The 22,084-nt window shown below is 38.5% G+C and overlaps 1 protein-coding gene across 2 annotated transcripts in view; it reads right to left on the reverse strand.

Annotated features, from left to right (window-relative positions):
* Positions 1–7,467: 7,467 nt before the first annotated feature.
* Positions 7,468–22,084, reverse strand: part of Ca13 (carbonic anhydrase 13) — a 29,866-nt gene continuing 15,249 nt past the window's right edge. For both annotated transcript variants that reach the window (XM_036179994.1, XM_036179995.1), the window contains exons 4-7: positions 21,267–21,362; positions 19,852–19,914; positions 19,045–19,200; positions 7,468–9,595 (exon numbers count right to left, since the gene is read on the reverse strand). In XM_036179994.1, the coding sequence (XP_036035887.1) occupies positions 9,476–9,595; positions 19,045–19,200; positions 19,852–19,914; positions 21,267–21,362 (435 nt within the window). In that variant the 3' untranslated portion in view covers positions 7,468–9,475. The remainder of the gene's footprint in view (positions 9,596–19,044; positions 19,201–19,851; positions 19,915–21,266; positions 21,363–22,084) is intronic.

A 22,084-nucleotide genomic window follows, 5' to 3' on the forward strand; every position in this document is an offset into this window, starting at 1 on the left:
AAGTCATGAAGCCATGATCAAGACTTTCTGGGGCAGGAAGTCACAGCATGGTGCTCCATAGTGTGATGACCTTCACCTGCTGGGTAGGAGTCAGGCTGGCTGCTGCATGGAGACTGTGCAGCAGTAATGGGGTATGACCAGCATCAGTAGAGCTTGCATTTGAGAGAAAAGGGGGAGAACACTGTGAGACCTGAGCAGCTAGCTAATGCTGCCCTTGGTGAGGAGGAGTCTGCCAGGAAAAGCCAACATTTCCAGAGAGGAGCTGGGGGCACAGATAGTACCAACGAGAAATCTGTATGAACATTACCAACGACCCTGGGGAGCCATCCCATAGGAAAGTGGATATGAAAGTTCAAATTTCAAGGAAAAAAAAGCTGAAAATGCAGGTGCTATCTACTAATTGAAGTAATACAGAAACTTGTCCCACTAGAAAAAAGGAAAGAAAAAAAAAAAAAACCCTAGGGATTGAGCAAAGAGATAGAAGAACAGACTAGAAAAGGTAGATAAGGAGCAACTAGAAAATATCTCAGATGACAAAATGAAGAAATAGAAACACTACACTTTAAAATCTATGAGGAATGTGTAAGTCATTTGAGGTACTTTGCTATAAATTGATGCATTTATAATAGACATTAACTAGCTAATCTAACTCAGGAACTCTGACATATTCAATACTAGCATATTGAAATAGCGATCTCCAAATCCTTTGTCTTAGGAAGGACTACTTTATATCTTAACTTTTCAATCTCATTAAATTTTAACAAAGGAACTCTTCTGGCAATAAGGAGCTTCAGTTCAGAAGGACATGGGATGAACCAGGCTGATTTCATCTTAAATCAGTAGCCATCTGGTTACTTAAAATAAGTTCATTTCTATTTTCTATAAAATGTAAGTTTCTGTGTATTAAAATTTGAGCTGACTGTAACTTGAACCTTCCTAAAATTAGACTTGGTCTGTACCGGAGCCTTGACCTACACCCACCCTGTTAAGATAAGGTGTTCTCCCAAATAATTTTGAGATATTCTGCCAAGTTCCTGGGTAACAAAAATTCCTCTGGAAACTCCCTAGCCCTGCAGGTGTGTTTTGTTTTGTGGTGTTTGGGTTTTTTTGTTTGTTTGTTTGTTTGGAGGTTTTTGTTTGTTTGTTTTTGTTTTGGATATATATATATATATATATATATATATATATATATCACTTTCTCCTATGTTCTGTGCTTTTCTTTCAATCCCCACTTTAGGGAGAAAGTCCTGTCTGATGAGAAATAAAGCTTGCTTAATTTGACCAAAAAAAAAAAAAAAAAATGTAGTAAAGGTCTTTACTCCTTTCAGTGGGATTAACACATGAAGTAGATCTTCTCAGTGAAGAAATTAAGAAATAAGATTCCTCTCCCTCATCACTGGTGGAGGAGCCTTAAGGAAAAGAATCACTAGGGCTCACATCTCAAATTCTTGTGGCTAGTGAGTAAACAGCTCTACACATGTGCTTCTGTGTAGTGGCATGGCATTAGCAGAACCTTTCAGGACAGAGCCCATATAGTATATGATTTCTGCTGAGAACACACAAAAGCATCCACCTCATAGCAAATACAGCAGCGATATATGTGGGGCGGGGGGGGGGAACCTGGGTCTCAGGTCCTAAGTGACAGATGGATAAACCTACATGCTGTGCCTGAGTAAAAGGAACACTGTTGCATACATATGGGGAGACCCCTTGGGACCAAGGTTGCAGGATTTTCATGGATCTAAAGATGCTGATTACATAGCACCCTGACATCTGTCTACAAAACCCATTATATCTGTAAAATTTCCATTTAGTCACAGAATATGATTACTCTGGATGGTGATTTTCACAGCCGGTGCCTCTTATCTGTATTCCACCTGGCTGAGAACAGATTGAACCTACCTGAGTCAAAAGCCAAGTTTTCCTCAAAGAAAACTCTGGTGGGAATAGAAGAGGAAAAAGTGATGAATCTGCCTATATTGAGACTTTTTAACCAACTAGTTCGTTCCCTTTGAGATGGCTATTCTTGGTTGTCAACTTGACTATACCTAGAATTAACTGGAATCCAGAAATGGAGGGCACACCTGTGAGGGATTTTTTGCCTCGTTTGAAATGGGTGGATCCACTTCTAATGTGGATCTTTAATGTAGGAGGATATATGCCTTTTATCTGTATCTTGAGGCAGAAAGATTCTCTTCTAATCTGGACCACACCTTCTGCTGGGAGCCTACATAAAGACATGGAAGACAGAAAGTTTTGCTCTTTGCCTGCTTGTATTGTATTACAACACTCTGTTTTTTTTTTTTTTTCACTCACTCAATAAATAGATTAAACAATATTGCTTTCAGTCCTTGAACACTATCACAAAACTTCATACCCCATTATGTATGAGAGTAACAATCATATATAAAAAGCAAAACAGCATTAAGAATCAGACAGTAATATATATATTATGGATAAGAGTGGAGCTAAGAAAACTCTCCATAAATCAAAATGACCTTCAAATTTGAAAGCTTTGAGTGGATGTGTTCAAGTGTCCAGTTAAGGAAATGTCAACTAAGGGAAGTTAATTTTGGAAAGTATCGTTAATGATTAAGAAGCTTACAGAGGCAGAAACAAACCATTTTCTCTAGACAGCTCTCACTTTATCAACTGACCAACACTTTGTTGTCTATCTTTAAAAACTGATCTTAATTTACTTTATTGTCTATCTTAAAGAAATGATCTTAATTTGTTCATTTTTAAGAAAATATTTGCCAATTATCCAAATTTGGCTATCCAGAGTTTGAGAGCTGCTGTCAGAAGTAATGCTTCATGGGGGGAAAAAAGTGCAGCTACCAAGCCAGTTTACCAGGGCTTTCTCTAAAGAGAGCTGCTGCACTTCAGCCAGTGTGCAACAGTCCTTCACATAAATGCTACACTTGTCACACCGAAGGTTAAAAAGAAAGGAATAGTCACAGGCTGAGATTTAACAAAATTCAGTTTTTACTCCAGAGAAAAGAGAGTGATGAATTCATCGAAAAGAACATTAAAGAAGGAGGTGACCATCAGTTTACTAAAAAGGGAACTGGATCACGTAATGGCTGCCAAGGTTCAAAAAAGTAAATTCTCACTGACAGTGTTTCCAAGAAATTAAGACAACCTTTAAGATTGGAAGAAGGCCATGGGTGGAAGGCAGGAACATCTCTTGGTCTGTTATGTTCTTTTTTGAAATAATGGGTTTACACGGAACAATGCCTTGAAAAGGAGAGAGCAGTGACAGGCATGTTGAGCTCAAAGAAGGCTTAGAGATGAGTGTGCAGACTCCTCTTCATCAGCAAGACCAAGCAAGTGTCAGCTTGTATGAAGAAATGGGGCCAGGCGGTGGTGGTGCACACCTTTAATCCCAGCACTCGGGAGGCAGAGCCGGGTGGATCTCTGTGAGTTCAAGGCCATCCTGGTCTACAAAGTGAGTTCCAGGAAAGGAGCAAAACTACACAGAGAAACCCTAGGATCTCTATTTCCTCTCTTTCCTGCATATTTTAGTTTTCCAACCTAGTTGGTAAATTTATAGTCCAATAGGAACTGTTTGCATTAGTTGGTTCTCACACAAAGTCTTTAGTAAACAAACTCAGGAAGTAGATTCCTAGGAAAATTTTATTATTTATCAAGTAACTAATTATTTCCTTTAGAAAAATACAAAAAAACAAGCTTTGACTTATTACTGCTGCTGTAAAGTTGTAAGATGGAGCATAGTGTTTGCTTCCAAGGTTTGGTTTAGGAATCAAGGAGTTTAGAGCCTGGCAGAACTGAGCTTCTTTCTGACTTATTCTGTGGGACAAAGGTCACAGTAATGATTTGTGTCCTTTATGCTCTATTACATAATGGTGTCAAATCACTGTTAAGATGATCATGTTTGTTTGCTTGTTTATTTATGTGTATGGGTGTTTTGTCTATACACATGCCTGTGTACCACATGCAGGCTTGGTGAGCACAGAGGCCAGAAGAAAGTGTCCAATCCCTGGCACTGGAGTTAGACATCATTATAAGCTACCATGTGGGTGTTGAACCCAGGTCCTTTGGAAGAGCAACCAGAACTCTTAACCTCTGAGCCACTTCCCCAGCCCCTGTTACACCTGTCTTAACATTTAGCTACGGAACCTTGGAATGCATGAGCATTTTAATAACATTTTATTGTTATTTATTTCTCATAATGTTCTCATTTTAATAACATTTTATGGTTTGGGACTTTGTATTCTTAACTAAATACAGAGTTAGAATAAATTAGAAAAAGCAATCAAATGTTTACATTTCCCATTTGTATTTTATTTTCTGAAAATCTCCAGAGTTATTCATTTAAATTAATGTAAATATTATTTCACTTTTGTCATAAAAATAATAAATATAACATAAAAAAATGAATAGTTGGTATTTTGAGACTGGCTTTATACTGGTGAAGAAATAATACACAGAAGTGTTTGTTGCTACAGTCTTGATTTGTACTGGGAAATCAGCATTCTTAGCCAATATTTCTTTAATCAGAAGCACACATATCAAACAATGAAACCGCAAACAATATTCTGTTACTATTATAAAGTAATGTTGACCTCACTGATCCCCTGAAAGTGTCTCAGATTCTCCCAGAGGTCAGCAAACCGCTCAGAACTGCTGGTCAGTGGCACTTTCCTCATTGTCCAGAGGGTGGCAGTAGGTTTGACTCCAAGACTGGTGTCCTTGGCTGTAGCAAAGCTTCCCTCCAGTTTGTTTTGGAGTGATTTCATAATCACCAAGGCAGCATTTCTTTGGCAAGCAAATTGCTTGTGTTTTTAGTGGAACAATCTTGAGCACCTGCTATTTCATTGGGGAAATACAATACATTGCAAACTGTGCTAGTCTTGCACCTAATCTGACCATTTATTTTCATCCATGTGTTCATTCAGTATTCAACAAATACTTTTTTCCTTCCTTCCCTCCCTCCCTCCCTCCTTCCCTCCCTTCCTTTCTTCCTTACATCCTCCCCTCCCTCTCATCCCATCTCTTCCTCCTCCTCCTCCTCCTCCTCCTCCTCCTCCTCCTCCTCCTCCTCTCTTCCCTTTCTTCCTCTCCTGCCTGAGAACTCCTCCTGTAGACTAGGCTGTCTTCAAACATGCAATGGTTCTCTGCCTCTGCCTCTTGCCTGCTGGGATTACACTGGTGCTTTTTGAGTGACATATCCACAGACTACTGTGGCTAGCAATCCATGCTGTTTGCTAAGTAAGTTCAAAGGCATATAAGAAAGAGTAGGACAAGATTAAATAGAGACACTTCCTCCCTTGAGCTATGTCTTCCCTTGGCTATGGTAACTTGGTTAAGCATTGGGAAGGAGATTTGTTCTAGGCCTAAGGAAAATTCAGGACAGATACGTCTTAATATTTGTGGACTCGAACATGTCCTTTGGCACTAGTTTGGCTCACAGGGGGGGATAAGTGTACACTGATTGTTAACAGAACTCGCAAGGGTGTAGTTCAACTGACGCTTGATCTTGGACTTTGCCATTACAGAAGCCAGGTTAATGTCTAGAAATTTCTAAGTTTTAAAATATTTTTATTTTAAGTTTATGAATATTTTGTTTGCATGTATCTGAGCACTATTGTGTGCCTTGTGCCCCAGAGTTCAGAAGAAAGCTTCAGCTCTCCTGGAACTTGAACTACAGATGGTTGTGAGCCACCACAAAGTTGCTGGGAACTGAATCCAGGTCCTCGGCAAGAGCAACAAGTGCTCTTAAACACTGAGCCATCTCTCCAGCTCCAACTTCTAGATCGTTTCTTTTAATTATGTAAGTCAGTAAATATCACTGTTTGCCTCAGCTACTTTGAAATTTCCACCATACTCAAAATAACCCTGATATTTGTCCATACCACTATGTACCAGTTTGAAAACACTCAAGAGAGGAAAAGGACTGATGCAAAGTGCATCACAACTGAAATCCTTCCTGACTGTGTTAAATTCTCCAATAGCAGATCCATCTTCTCCATGTTGTTATGGTACTCCATAAGTACACCAAATTAAGAAACTTAGTATCTTGTATTGATCAAGTCTGCTCTTACAGCTTGAAAGATTTGAGCTGCCTAAGAGCAGGAATCACCTCTCAGTCATCTTTATACCTAGCACAGTACTTAGTGCATAAACTACCCAGTAAAGTCATTGTTAAATTTCCAGGGAGCAATAGATGTGTGGCAAGTCTTACACCTCTGGAGATTTCCAGTCTAGCCTCATAGTGACCCACATAAAGGAGGACCACCCCAATGGGTGCCACCACTGAAAACCTAGAGTACTCTCCATATTTCTCTGCCTCAAGCAGGGTTCCAGAGGGGAACTGGGCCTCTCAATGAATAATGATGAAGGCTGTGGTGATGATGAGGATAGTAATGATGATAACGATGGTCTTCATGCCTACTTTACTTCAGGTATGTGGCCATGGCTCCTAGACAGCCACAGGGAACACTGACTCCCAGTAAAGAACATGGAGGCTTTACTGATCTTAGTAATCTCTTGGTTGTCTCCTGTTCTGTGGTTTTGTTTGTTTATTTGTTTTTGGTTTTGTTTTTGCCCTTTCCATTGTTTTTGGCATTAATTACAAGCATTTTCACAATCCGTTTGAAATATTGAGTAATTTGTGCCTTCCTGTGGGGAAACTGTCGTCATGTCATTTGCTAAGGTATTATGTGTATTTAGCTGAGGCCCCAAGATGCTACCTATCTCTCCAACTCCTTCCATCACCAGTGAACCACATATGATTAGAATTGCATGCATAAAGGTAGTTATTTCCAGAGGTCGTCATCAGAATACAAACCTTCATTGAGATGTTTTTTCTTTTATTAAGTGATATCTTCCATCAGAAGCTTAGGGGTGAGTCCTTCTGAATTCAGGAAGACATACACTCCCCAATACTTTCTTTGACTCTCCTGCTGTGAGCACAGCTAAGAAAAACCAACTTCAGCCTCCACCCAGAATAACTTGTACTAAAAACAAACTCCTTAGCAGGAATGTTTAATGAACCCACACACTGTCACTGGATGATTTGCTCTAATGGGAGTAAAGAAAAGAAATATGAGGCTCTGTCAGGACGACTTCTCTCAACCCATGACAGGAGTGGAGGATTCATTGTAGTGTAATTCCTCTTCAGGGAGTCAAAGGTGAGTTTCCAGCCACTCCAGAGAAACATCCATTTAATTCAATACAATGAAAAGTATTTTCCATTGAACCACACCAAGAATTTTATGCTCTTCCCTCACGTTGCAAAGCATGAGGTTAATGGTGTGTATACACTGAAACTGTAAGGAGTTGGGATGGCATCTTACTTTAAAATAATTCGTGGGAAATTATTTTGTTTTGCTTTGCATTGTATTTGAAATATTTTTATAAATTTGAGATTATTTCCTTTCACACAGTTTAAAATATATAATTTAATTCCATTTGTTGCATATACAAAGCCTTGCTACTGACAAGTGTTTTTCTCATTTTCTTTATTAAAGTTGAATCAAATTAAATTATAATACAAAATGCTTAACACGCAGAAATCAGTAGGTGATATGGGAAGTAAGAGATCCACACGAGTAACTTACAGTTCTATTGAAAGAAACTACTACAACAAATTTAAAGCACAGACCATATCCCTCAAAGAGATGTACATAAGCAGATGATCTCCAAGAAAATAGTGCTAGTTGGATAGTTTTATCCCACTGTGGTGAGATGTACATCACAGAAGAGCCCCATGCTGCAGTGAAAACATGAGTTACCAACTGTGTAACACTTAGATGTCATTAGAGTCTCCACCTTCACACATTCCAAACTTGGATAAAACAGACTCCTCTCTGACTAGAATGCTTCCCTGCATGTATTTCCAAACGAAAGACATACCTTCCCACCTAACACTGACACATTCGAAACCATTAGAACCTCTGGTCCTAAAAGGTGGATTAATAAATACTACCTCTGAAAAAACTTTCAAGAGATATCCTATTTTAATTGTTAAATTAATTTGACTGCATTGACCTCAGAGAGAATGACAGTTACCAAAAATTATCAAATAAATCCTTACCTATCCAACTCATTAAATATTTATGGTATATGGATCTTCCTCAAGGCCTTAAGTTGGACACTCAAGAGGGCAAAACAATGGCTGACGTGTCCATTCTAATATTCAGGCTCTTGTCTTATGTGACAGTAGATTTCATCATACAATTTTCTTAAAATGAAGTTATTCCACCAAGAAGAATACAAAGAATATTTTTAATTAGCTTTAAATTTAGAAGATGAGAGAGATCTGAAACAAATCATTAAAATGAAGAAACCCAGGGACACTTTCTCAGTAAATAGCAAAAGTGTAACAAATATTCAAGTCAAGCACGGTTATTGAGTTAATGATAGGGTCACTCCATAATGGAAAAGCAAAAGAAACATGGCATCCATCTTCCTCCACCAAATGTAAACAAAAACCTCTCCAGACAGAACAGGTTAAAATCAGTACGAAATGGTGTCTTATTAAATCATGTAATAGACTTAGTACAATTGAAAAATGAGATTTGCCAGGAAAATGCATTGATGGCTTAGGCATTTATGTGAGACTGGGTTCATTTTTTTTTTTTTCACTAGTGACAGAAAAACAAAAACAAACAAACAAACAAACAAACAAAAAAAAAAAACCACACATAGGATAGATCCCTGCCCTGCTAAAACACAGGGCAAATGTGGGAACTTGTTCTCCAGCTCGGGGCAGTTCTGCTGTAGTGGTATTGTGTAACCTGACAGTCTGAACTGCATTAATGCCATGAGCCAGCCAACACTGCTATACAATATGCCAGTGATCACCCTGGTGGTCAGTAACATTCTTAGGTGAATATATCACATGAAATAATGCCTTAAATAGCTGTTTATAGCCTGAAGAATTCCTCACTGAAACTCTAGGTTACTTTGGTCAGAGAAGTAGACATAGTATTCTATCTCAATCCCTGTGTGTCTCATGTAGTGTAGTCTATCACCGTACTCACAATGAGAGTTTGAGGGGGGAAAAAGTACATTAAAGGAAATGCATAGTCATGATTAATAAGAAAAATACAAAAACTATAAGAACTTCTTGTTTAGGAATTATACCATTTTCAAAGTGAGTTTAAAGTTTCTAGCAAACACTATTTAAAATGTGGTAACATCAGCCAAAGACCACAACAATCTTTTAGTGCGGTCTGAGGTTTGTAAGGCTGACCATATATGGTCTTGAAGGGTGACGCAGGTGTACTTTGTGGTATAATATACACCCAACAGTGTTTACCAATTGGACATGTGTTAGTGCAAATCTAAGAGTGATAAGCTAAGTTAGTTAGTTCAGATCTCTGATTTTCTCTGTGGTGCCAAAGCTGCTGCGAAAATGGAATTCATAACCATGGAAGTCTAGAAGAGCTGGTAGTAAGAATGTCTGAGTTCTGTTTTGTTTGCCGCCTTCCTGCTCCGGGTTGGGCTGTTAATAGAAGGATGCTCTCACTCTGCGGCCCTTCAAGGGCTGTGGTGGACGATGATTGCTTAACAGGAAAGCTGCCGTCTCGCCCTCGGCTGTACACAGGAGGCTACGGCATCTGGCCAGCTGTTGAAAATTAGAACAAAATTAATTTCACCATAGAAAGTCAGACTGATCTTGTGAGCTGTGTAAAAAAGATAACAAGAGTTATAGTCTTTCCTCTGCCAGAATCTAGAAGTATTGCAATGTGAAATTTCTTTCTTTTTCTTTTTCTTTTTTGTGCTGAGGATGGAACCCAAGGACCTTGCCACTGAGCTAAATCCCCAACCCCTTCAATGTGAAATTTCTAAGTTACAGGTCACAGATCATAAAGAACTGTTCTGCTAGGTTCTCTTTGCTATATAAACAATGTGGCTCCAAAATTAAGCATATAAACATTCTTCACTTGAGGATCAAAGTTGTCAAAGTAGAATGTGCTCTAAATAGTGCACACTAGTATTCACAGAACAGTTTTCCATATGTCCCCTCTCTACTCTACAACACACATCTGATGTATTTTATTACAAAAATGTGCTCAAACATTCGATGTTTTAAATCTGGTTTTTCCACATAATACATGCTCTAGGCATTTTTGCATATCAATAAACATAACTTCATACACTACTGGTAATTGCTCCAGAGCTCTATACATACATTGTTTGTTATAAATATGATTTATGCAATTCCAATAATCTGTGGAAGCTTAATATTGTTTACTAAGATTTAACAAAAATCTACAGTGATAAAAATAAAGACTGCATAAGTTACCTGGGTACTCCTAACCTCATGCTTTACAAAAAGAAATTGCTTATTAGAACTAGGTTTGCCATTTGTTTTTATTTTTGCTGTGTTTTGATGAAGACAAATTAGTAAACTGTTAGACTGAGAGCCTTTAGTCTCTATGCAGTTTTAGCCCCTTGACCTCAGAACCACATCAGTTAGGGTCTCATCCTCTTCATTTCTTGTGCAGTATCAACTAGGAGGGAGGCAGAGGAGAAAGACTCTCACTATCAACACAGTAGTTTATGACCATGGTCTGTCTGTGGATGCAGAATCATCCCCTTATAAGCAGATCTGTGTCTTCACAAATGATATTCTTCATGTCTTTTTAAGGAGCCCAGACATGGGAATGAGGAGACAAATGATAACAACTTATAAATAGTCGTTTGTATTAGAGTAGATCACTCTAGTTGAAAACAGATAAGACTTATGAGAAAAAAAAAATCACTGATGAAATTCAGTGACAGAGGCTGATCTAACCCTGGTCATAACTCCTGTCAAGATGATGGTGTTGGAAATGCAGTTCAATCTATGAGCCTTCCAGGACAACACACCTCCCTAGTGGCATCACTGATTGCTCAGAAGACCTGTTCTTGGTTTATGCTCACACGCACGCACGCACGCACGCACGCACGCACGCACGCTATGCATTTCCTCTGGAATCTCGTTATGGATCTCTAGCTCTGCATCCCTTTCACCTCACCAGTGTAAAACTGCATTTTACTGTAAGACTTTCTTCTGTCAGCTTGCTCATTTGCTAAGTCCTAAGGCCGTCTCGGTACTCTCTCCATCACCTGGCCTGGCTACCTAGGACCTGGCAAGCCCTGTGAGCTTGGTTTCTTTTGGCTGCATAGCTTACCTGGATGGCTCAGATAGCTTATCCCCTCATGTAGGCACAGGCCCATTCAGGCAGAAACCTTCCCCTCTTTCACAACGGCTGACTCAGCACCCACCCATTCTAGGCAGATTCATCCCAACATAGCCTGGAGGCTGGGGTAGGTGTGACCTGTTTGCTGGTTCCCTGGGCTCCACTGCTAAGATCTTCATTTCCTTAAGTAGCAACCTCAGCAAGATGAAATCCTTTTTTTTTTTTTTCTTTTTGCAAAGTCCTCTATGTAATTTTATGTCACAGTTGTGCTCAGCCAAATCTTTAAGAACTCTCTGCTGCCTGCCAAAGTTGAGTAATAAGGAAAATAAGCTCCTTCCTGGAACATAGAGATCCAGACACTGTGCTATGTGCTTTACACTACATTATTTTATTTAATAAGTTATTTGGGGGCAAATAACTTAGCAACAATGTACTGTTACCCCATCATAGTAATGGTAATCTCAAGAGGCAGCTGGGATGTTTCAATAAATAAGTTATCTGTCAACTAAATCATGACCTACCACAGAAGTAATTGCATTAAAATTGCTTTTTTAAAAAAAGCATTTCACTTTAATCTTCTTTCACTTAGCTTTTATTATGGAAACATTAATAAAGTAGCAGGAATGCTTCAACCATCAACGTATGTCGGTTCTCAATCCACACTCCTACCCAGTCACTCTTTGCTCAATTCAGATGACTTTGAGGCCAATTCTGGACATGGGGTCAAAAAACCTAGCATTTGGTGAACATTTCAGAATCTATCTCTATAAGAAGTGGCACTTTAAACACCTTAGTAGGCACACAGTATAAACTTTCAGTATCATTTCTGAGCCTTAGACTACCACCATCCCACTAACTTTTCTAAATCTTTCTAGAGCTACATCTGCAGGTACTATGCAAAGCCACTCTTGTAAAGGTGGCCTCAGAACACCTAACTGACAAGACTAGGTTGATTCAAAAAAAATTCAGACCTGCGGATCTTACCCTGGACCTCTGAACAAGAATTTCTAAGAAGGTCTGAGGGTGCACATTTCATCAGTTTCTCCAAGGGGATTGTTTGACACACTCAGCACAGTACAAAATTGCCTCCATAGGTTCGTTTGTTCCTCCTTCCAGATATGCCCTTCTTTCCTTTATTCCCCCACAACCATTTGATACCATTTAAGCTTTTAAGCATCCCAATGCCTATTACTTATGATGTGTCTCTTGATGGCTACACTGAGAAAGCCTCTGATTAGATTTCCACCATCCTGTCTCCCTTAGGGTGGTAGTCACAGCCCACTGTGTAATAGTTCTGCACATTTATTTTATCCTGTTAGGTTACAAACTGTCAAGGATGAAGACCTCTTTTAAAACATTATTTTATTCCCTGAACCACAACTTGCAAAAAATAAACCCCTAGCATTTGGTAAACAATATTCCATAACTTAGTATTTTAATTTCAAAGACACAGAATTTTATATATGATCACAAAACACAAAATTTTCCTATTAAAAATGGAATGGTTTGGGTTTGCTTCTAGACAGATTTTTCTAAGATCCTGAAGGCAAACACTCAGACATAGCATGAACAACAGCACTAGGAAGAGGCTGACAATGGAGGACCACAGCGGGGGATGCACGCTTGCTTGAAGAAGGGACAATGAGAGTGCTCCAAGAGATGTTTCTCCCGCTGCAGCTAAATACAGACTGTAAGGTGCACTCACATGCAGTGGGGCACTTTTCTTGCAGGAAAATGACCAGAGAGAGGAACCTCAAACTCTGCCCATATCTCTGACTAACCTACTAATCACAGCTGTTTGGGACAGATTCCAAGCCAATGCACCACAGTAGGACCAAGGCTGTGGCACAGGAAGCGATATGAACTTCTGCCCCACCTCAAATAATTACTTGCTAAATGTAAAGAAAAAAGAAAACCACTCACCAGAGAAAAATAACAGAACAGGGTTTCTACAACGTAACATGTCATACAGTGAAGTAAAAAGGTTGCACGACAGCTGAGTCAGGAGAATATAGCACATTCCCAATGAAAGAGTAATTAAACATAGTAACTTAAAAGGATATTGAAGTAGCATTTGTAACTACTCCAGGTTATAGGAAGTTAAACAAAAGAATTTTTTTTTTGTACATGTGAAATCTGGAAAGGAAAGGAGACTCTCAAATAATTAAAAGAGAACCAAAGAGAAATTTTATATCTAAACTTATGGCTTCAAAACTAAAATTATCCCAATATAGAATTTTCCAGAAAGGCTGACATGATAGGAGAAGAATGTGAATACAGACCAATAGAAAACGTTTATGATGGATAACATCTAAGCAACAATACTTAGGTGTGACATCTGACCTCCATATATACTCACTCTCAACACTCATGCACAAACATACATACTTTTAAGAACACATGCACCACACACACACCACACACACACACACACACACACACACACACACACAGAGAGAGAGAGAGAGAGAGAGAGAGAGAGAGAGAGAGAGAGAGAGAGAGAGAGGATGGTAAGTGATTTACACAGATATTTCACAAAAGAGGATAGATGCACAGTTAGTGTATATATGAAAAAATGCTCAGCATTCCTAGTTATAATACAGGCAAACTAAAATCACATACAGCTGTCAGATAGCTAAATTAGGAAAACTGACAGTATCAATGCTAGCAGGGAGATGGAGCTACAGGAATCTCATAAAACACTGGTGGGAAGAAGACAAAGAGATACTGTCACTTCAGAAAACAATGTGTTGGCATATCATAAAATTAAGCATTTGCGACATAGTAATTACAGTCATGGGCACTGGTTTAAGACATACGAAAATGTGTCTATCCAAGTGTGAATATCAATGACTCCCATATTCAAATGTGAAACTAAGTTGTTCATAATAACCCCAGTCTTAATGTCCAATTGCTGAATAAAATTTTTAATGTGGTATATCTATGATACAATTGACTTTATGCCAGTAATAAAAATGAGTGAAATGAATAGAGCCTAAAATAATTATGCTAAAAGCCAAACACAAAAATGTATCTACCTGCCAGGCTCTGTGGTACAGACCTGTAACTGTAGCTATTTTGAAAGGTGAGGTAGGGTGTTCATAAACTCAAGGCCTGCATAAGCTATAGAGTGAGTCCAAGGCCAGCCTTGACAACTCAGTGACTTTATTTCAAAGTAAAAAGTATACATACAAATAGTGTTTACAGACTGATCAGGCTATATTTAAGAGCACATATGTAAATACATATACATATATGCATGCAATACACATGCAAAAAGAGGTCATGAATTTGAAAGAGAGCAAGGAGGTGTATATGGAAGGGCCTGAAGGGAAGAAAGGGAAGGGAGAAATGTAATTATATTATAATCTCAAAAATTAAAGAAAGAAAAAAAGAGGTGGGGTGGGGGTGAGAATGTAGTTCAGTGGTAGAATTCTGGCCTAACATTTGTGAGGCTTTGGGGTCTCCTCTGTCACAGCATTTAAAAAAATCAAAACAAAATTTTTTACTGTTTGATTCAGTTAAACAAAAATTCTAGAAAATGACAAACTCTGGTGATAGCATAACTGTGGTTGCTGGGACTATGACAAGAAGATCTTTGGCCAAAAGATCTACCCTGCCTTCATTGTGGTGGCTGTAGTATAATCACCCAAATCAGTAACCAGACATTTAAATTTGTGACTTTTATAATATGCAAATAATGCCATAATAACTTTTTTTTTAGAATAGGATCAAAGCCAAGTATTTTTTACACTGGAGTTTAGCAATTGAGCATCCTAATCAGTTAGGCTACTCCAAAAGGATCTGGAAGAAAAAGCCAACTTCCAAAGAAATGAGAGTTTTGTTTTTTTTTTTTTATTTAAAGTACCAAAAGCAGTCTCTTACTGCATACAGTCAAACCAAGAAGTTAAAACTCAATAAAGTGACTCTAAGCAAGAAAAAATATTCTAAATTAAAAATAAGAAAATTTAAGAGCTTTAAGAAAATTAAACTTTAATTAAATTAAATTAAATTTTTCTTTAGGTCAAATAATACCCTCACAAGAAATTGTAATAGAAAACCCTAGGGGGCAGGCATATGGCAACAAATTAGGGTGTATACTTCAAAGCTGGTAGCATTAAATGGTGGAGTTGAAAAATGAATATAGACAATATTTCTCTGTGATCTTCAAAAGAAAGAGATCCCGACATTGAGATTAAAAACTATTTGGGGGCTGGGACTATGGCTCAGGGGTAAAGGCACTTGATACACAAGTACGATGCTGTGAGATCAACTCCTAGAACTCACAAACAGGGAGAAAGAAAGAACCAACTCCACAGAGTTGACCTTTTACATCCACATGCACACTGCAGCATACATACACTCACATGCACACACACAAACATCACATACACAGAGACCCCCCAACACACACACACACACACACACACACACACACACACACACACACACCCCTCTCTCACACACAGGATAATAAAAATAAATTAAATTTTTTAGATAATTAAATGTTTTAAAAAATTATTTTTGCTGAGTAAGTCTTTAAACCAATGATATAAGACATTTTGTCTATATATAAAAACACTGAGCAACTAAACAATTCTCCCATGTTTTTGCATTTTTATAAGCTTTATATTTTAGGAAAAATTCAGATTTACAGAACTACTACAAAGAGACTACAAATATTTCCTACATATCCCAGACTCGGCTTCCCTATCAATTATGTCTTACATTTTATGGTACACTTTCTGTAACTGTTGATCCAACAGCAGCTTGGCATCATTAATTAGTCTCTACTGTACTCAGACTGCCTTTGGATTTTGCTTAATAATGACTTTTATTTACTTTCTTCTGTTTTTCAGCCATGGGAATTGAACCCAAGGTCTTCCAGGACACTAGACAAGTGTTCTACCACAGAGCCAAATCCCTAGGCACTCTTTTGATATTTCTTGTTAGTTTCTCAATCTCCTTTTGCTTTCGAAAACACTGACATTTTGGAAGGAGTCCTAATTAAGTATTTTATGTTATGGCCCCTAGCAATGCTTTGTCTTAGAATTTTCTTTCCTTGTGATTAAGTTGAAACTGTATTTTTAAAATATCCTTTTCTTCATTCCTTTAATCTTAATAGTAATTTGAATGGTCATTAAATGTCTCCTTCCATCTGGTTAAGACTGAAATATCTAATAGTGTCCCAGCTGCAGTCAATTTAAGTTAATGTTTCAAAGGAAATTGCCAATCCATGGGAGCTCTAAAATTAAAGCTATTCTTTCACATACTCTCATACATGAAAAGTCACATTAACAATTTTAGTTCAATGAGCCTCAAATGAAAGACAGCAGTAAATCCACAGTAGAGACAATTATAACACCTAACTTTGTAGGGAGTTGCTTTTAGTAAGGTTCATTTTATTCTCACTAAAGAATTGAATTATATATTTTTATAATGTTCTTGTCAAAATCACTCATGGATTGGAGAAAAAAAACAATAACACAAAGTTATTTTCCAAGTGTCTTTAAAGAATAAAAATGTCTTGAACTATGTAGAAAAGCATTATCCACTTGCCATTAGCCACTTTGAAGTTATAATACTTAAGTTTTTGAAGTTTAGTAAATGAGTAAAAGTAAGCAATTTAGCAAGCGAAAGAAAGAAAAACTAACCCCATTTATAAGACCACTGAATCAGAAGCAGGTCATTTTTTTTCTCATTAGATAATGGACAAAATTCATAGGGCTCCTGGATTTTTAATGTCTGTTTACTCATCCACATAATGCATATGAGTGTTTTGTCTGCATGTATGTCTTTGCATCACTCCCATGCTTGATCTCAGGAAGGCCAGAGGAGGGTATTGGATTCCCTGGGACTGGAGCTACAGACCACTGTGAGCTGCCATGTGGGTGCTGCAGCCAGAACTCCTAATTGCTTAGCCATCTCTCCAGTCTCAGGAATCCTGGGTTTTCTCCAAACTTTTGTGGAGTATTTTAATAACTATGCACTAAGTTGTTACTTGTCTGTAACCCCAAATACAAAGACAATAAGGGGAAACACTCAATACAATCCTAGTGTTCACTCCAAGGGAAAACTTGTCCTGAGATGACTTTAGAAAGCTAACCCAGACTTAACGTGATCGAAGTGAGGTGGAGAATACATAATCAGGCAGATACACAGGTCTAGAGCAGAAAGGCATATTAACTACTAATAATAATAATAATAATAATAATAATAATAACTAGACCCGTTGCTGTGAGGATTGCAGTACCTAATTTTAAAAACCTCAACATATGTGAGACAAAAATCTATTAAGAAACATAATATTCAGGAACATATTTTTAAGGACTTAGGACATCCTGAGACTTTAGACCTTATGGCCTACTCTGAGGGCTGAATAAACATTTCACAGAAAAAACGAGAGCGGGGGTGTAGCGTGAGTTGTGGTGGTATTGTGTTCCCCAAAATATTGTGCACTCTAATAAACTTATCTGGGGTCAGAGAACAGAACAGCCACAATATTAAACATAGAGGTTAGGCAGTGGTGGCATACGCCTTTAATCCTAGCATTCCAGAGGCAGAGATATACCTGGATCTCTGTGAGTTCAAGGCCACACTGGAAACAGCCAAGCATGGTGACTCATGCCTTTAATCCCAGGAAGTAATGGCAAAAGGCAGAAAGGTATTTAAGGCTTGAGGTCGAGGAACTAGAGCTGGTTAAGCTTTTCGGTTTTTAGCAGCAGTTCAGTTAAGGTCCATTTAGATGAGAACTCAGAGGCTTCCTGTCTGATGAAACAGGATCAGTTGAGGAATTGTCAAGGAAGAGGTGGCTGTGGCTTGTTCTGCTTCTCTGATCTTCCAGCATTTACCCCAATACATGGCTCCAGGTTTGTTTTTATTAATAAGAACTTTTAAGATTCATGCTACAGTGAGTAAGGCCCTTTATTTGATCCTGTATCACTTTGAAAGATAAATAAAAATTTACAAAGAAAAATGCCCGAGTAAATGCTTTACCAAGGAAGGCACAATGGGAGCAGCCTCTTAACAATGTTCCCTCAGGCAGCCCCACAAAAGCTCTGTCAACAAACGCCAAGATTCAACCGTCATTATTGCAGTAAAAACACTTAACAGAAGAGCTACCCCCTTGAAGGGGTAAGTATACAGCATTTCCTCTTCTTGAAACTAGCAGGTATTCGAGTTTCTCAGGGGCCATGCCTGACACTAATCTCAATGTTCACTTCTGAATCTGTGAGAGCAGCAATCTAGGGACTGAGGAGAAAGGAGAGGGTTGCCTTTCTTGAGGCGCCTCTGTACTTGCTATCCTCTCTATATGGGACTGTTTCAATGTCAACTGAAACAAACAAACAAAAATAACAAAATCAGGGCTTCAAAATGATGCTTCACCCTCAAAGAGGCTTAAAGGCAGTGTTTCTCAACCTTCCTAAGGCTTTGACCCTTCAATATAGTTCCCCATGTTGCGGTGACCCCCCCAACCATAAAATTATTTTTGTTGTTACTTCATAACTGTAATTCTGATCCTATTCATAAATTGTAATGTAAATATCTGATATGCAGAATATCTGAAATGTGACCCCTGTGGACTTATACAAAAGGTCAATTAAGAACATTACCAAAACCATGAACTTCAAATGGTGACATATGCCTGCAATCCCAGCACCTGGGAGCTGAAGCAGAAAGGTCTTGATTTCAAGGCTAAGTTAGGCTACATAGAAAGATGTATGTGGTGGAGAGAGAAAGAGAGAGAGTGGAGGGAGGGAGGGAGGGAGGAAGAATACAAATGTTATCTAATCTAACCATTCACCTAATTAATGAAAGAAAACGTCAGACTCCAAAATATGGCAGAAATAAAAGCAGCATTAAAAATGATTTAGGGGTTTCCTCATACCTGTTGAGAGCTGATGTTTATAGGCTGTTTTAAAACAATCCACGTGACACTTTCAAGGAGAGGTGGAACTGTCAGAGAACCAGGATATGTCCAATAGTCCCAGGATGGTGGAAGCAGAGATGATGGGTCAAAGTTTGTGAATCGGGTTTGCTTACCCTGAAAAAATAAAAATAATTGATACAGATTACAAATCACATACACACACACACACACACACACACACACACACACACATACACCCACATGTTCAAATTCTGTGTAATTACATACTGTAATCCCTTAATATTTTAGTAAAATAAATTTCTGCCTCAATCCAGAAAAGATCAGATAAAGTAGCAAATTCCATGGATTTATTTCAGAAGGATACGAGAGTCAGGCACATACCTATGTCCTAGCAGTTAGGAGGTAGAGGCAGGAGGATCATGAATTCTTCAAGTTCAACATGGGCTCTAAAGTAAATAACAGGCTAGAATGAAATATAGAGAGAGATCCAGGGTCAAGAAAAAAATTTATTTTACATAAGTAGTCTTTTAAATAAGGTATAATTTTTGTTTACAAAATTATAGTATTAAGAACTTAAAATCTGCATAGATTTACTGGTGATTATTTTAGATAATGTCAGGCTCTTTACAAGTTTAAAATGGTAAGAGAGAGTAAGTTTTTTCTGCAGTTTTGGTCTGGTAACTTGAAACTTGCTTCAAAGAAAGCAGGATATGCTGTGTCTAATGTGTAAGATTTCAAAAGATGGTGAAAGAATTCAGGAGAGGAGGAAGCTGTTAGTCATTAACACATAGTAATTAATTTTACCTTTTCCTTAATGGAATCCAAAATGTCAGTGATCTTTTGCAGTTGGGGATTGTGTTCCCCAATCTAAAAATGTAAATTTTCAAAACACAAATAGTTATAACAGCAAATCAGCACAAGCATTCCATTTCAGCCCTTAAGTTTTAATTATTTTCTAAAAGCCAGAGTCAGCTCAAGCCTACAGCGACTGTTCTAGAACAAGGGTTCTCTTCCACCTGGCAAGTTGATTATGCCAGAAGAATCTGAACTGAAAAGATATTACAGGGATCCTAGACTGAAGTGACAGTCTGGTACCAAAGCAGGGAGTATTAGCTTCACATGTTTCAGATGGTTTACCAAAGATTTGTTTTTATTTTTGTTTTATTTTATTTATTCGTGAGTGTGTGTGTATGGGTATCAGCCATGTATATGTGGATGTCCAAAGAGTCTAGAAGAGGGTGTCAGATTCTCTGGAGCTCGAGTTACAGGCCCTGGTGAGCAATCTGAACTCTGGTCCCCTGGAAGAGTAGCAAGCACTCTTAACTGCTAAGCCACAGGTTAACTTGAGAGAAGCCTTGCTTGGGGAAGTGGCTGACAATTAAGCCAGCTATGACATTTGGATCCAGATTGGGCTGCAACCAAATCTTAAATAAATTCTTAGATCTCCGACTTGTAGTCTAAACTTACTTGAAGTCCCAGGTCAAGGGGCTCTACCCTGAAGAGCATATGCATCCTAAATACAAATGTATGAAATGTGTTCTTTCCACTAATGGGGGTGTTTTCAATTTACCTAAAGGTTTAAAACCCTGTAAGATTCGAGCTCCTTCTTAGCCATACCTGGATCCTGTTGCTACCACCTAGAGTTCGTGGCAAAGCCCTGACTGCTTCCCACATCACTCCCAATATCTCCCCCTCAACCCCACCCCAAGCTCCACAAGTTACAACATCACAGATAATGAGGCATGGAAAAAGAGCACGCCCTAAAGAAAGTGTCCCCAGGTGTAATGGCAGGACTTGCCTGTTCACATGCAAATACCAGAAAAGGAGAAGCTTGGGATTTTTTTTTTTTTTTTTTCAAAACAATTGATCAGTATTTTTGAGATGATCTGACAATGTCATCAAACAAAGGCCTCAAGAAGCATGAGCTTAAATTTTCTGCTGTTTCAGATCTTTAAATATTGAAATCAGAAAACCAGAAGAGGCTAGATTTCTTCTTAGATTTCAGCTGTGACTTCGGCTGCTATTCTTGCTGACGTATCAGTTGCTACTTCCATGTGAATCCTCAACTGGCAGTGCGAAATACAATCAGATACTGTTTCCAAACTATTATGGATCTTTTTACTGTTCACTTAAAAAGGAAAATACTAAATTTAGAACGAGTTTGCTATTTACAACTAGCTGAATGGCTGACTATTTAAAATTAAACAGTGGATTCTCACCTGTAGAAATACTCCCAGGACAGCCAGCCCATCCGACTCATGAGCTGCCTCTACAAAGCTGGGGTATTTGTCTGAATTCCAGTGGACAACATGAAGCTGAAAAGAAAGCACACAACATAGTTCAAACATTTGCATAAGTATGATGAGAAATGTAAATGCAAATGAAACATTGATATAACTGACTGGTGTTGGGGCCTCAAATGCATAAGAACTCTGTGGTAATTTGAACATAACTAACCCCTATGAGCCCATAGGTAGTGGCACTATTAGGAGGTGTTAGAGTAGGTATGGCCTTGTTGGAGAAAGCGTGTCACTGTGGGGACAGGCTTCGAGGTCTCCTATGCTCAATGAGACAGTTCACTTCCTGTTGCTTGGAGATCAAGATATAGAACTCTCAGCTCCATCTCCAGCACCATGTCCACTTGCACACCACCATGTCCCACCATGATGATAATGGACTGAACCTCTGGAACTGTCAGCTAACCTAATGAAATGTTTTCCTTTGTATGAGTTGCCATAGTTTCTTCATCATGATGCCTCTAGACAGCAACAGAAAACTAACTAAGACAGAGTCCTTCGTGTAGACCTTGACTTTATCCTCCTACTCTATTCATATAAAATGAGACCAGAAGGATTACACGCTCCTAGCTAACTCTGGTGAACTATTTGAAGCTCATTTATTATGTCTTGAACGTTCTGCCCAGTTTTTTCCAGTCCTCCCATACTCCAATATTGTTCTTATGTGACCTAGGGCCTCTGACCCTCCCTGAAGTTACTGCAAATGAGCAGGCATGGGTCAGGTACCAGTTGCCCAGGGG

The sequence above is a fragment of the Onychomys torridus genome, chromosome 2, assembly GCF_903995425.1.
Source record: "Onychomys torridus chromosome 2, mOncTor1.1, whole genome shotgun sequence".
Classification (NCBI taxonomy): domain Eukaryota; kingdom Metazoa; phylum Chordata; class Mammalia; order Rodentia; family Cricetidae; genus Onychomys; species Onychomys torridus.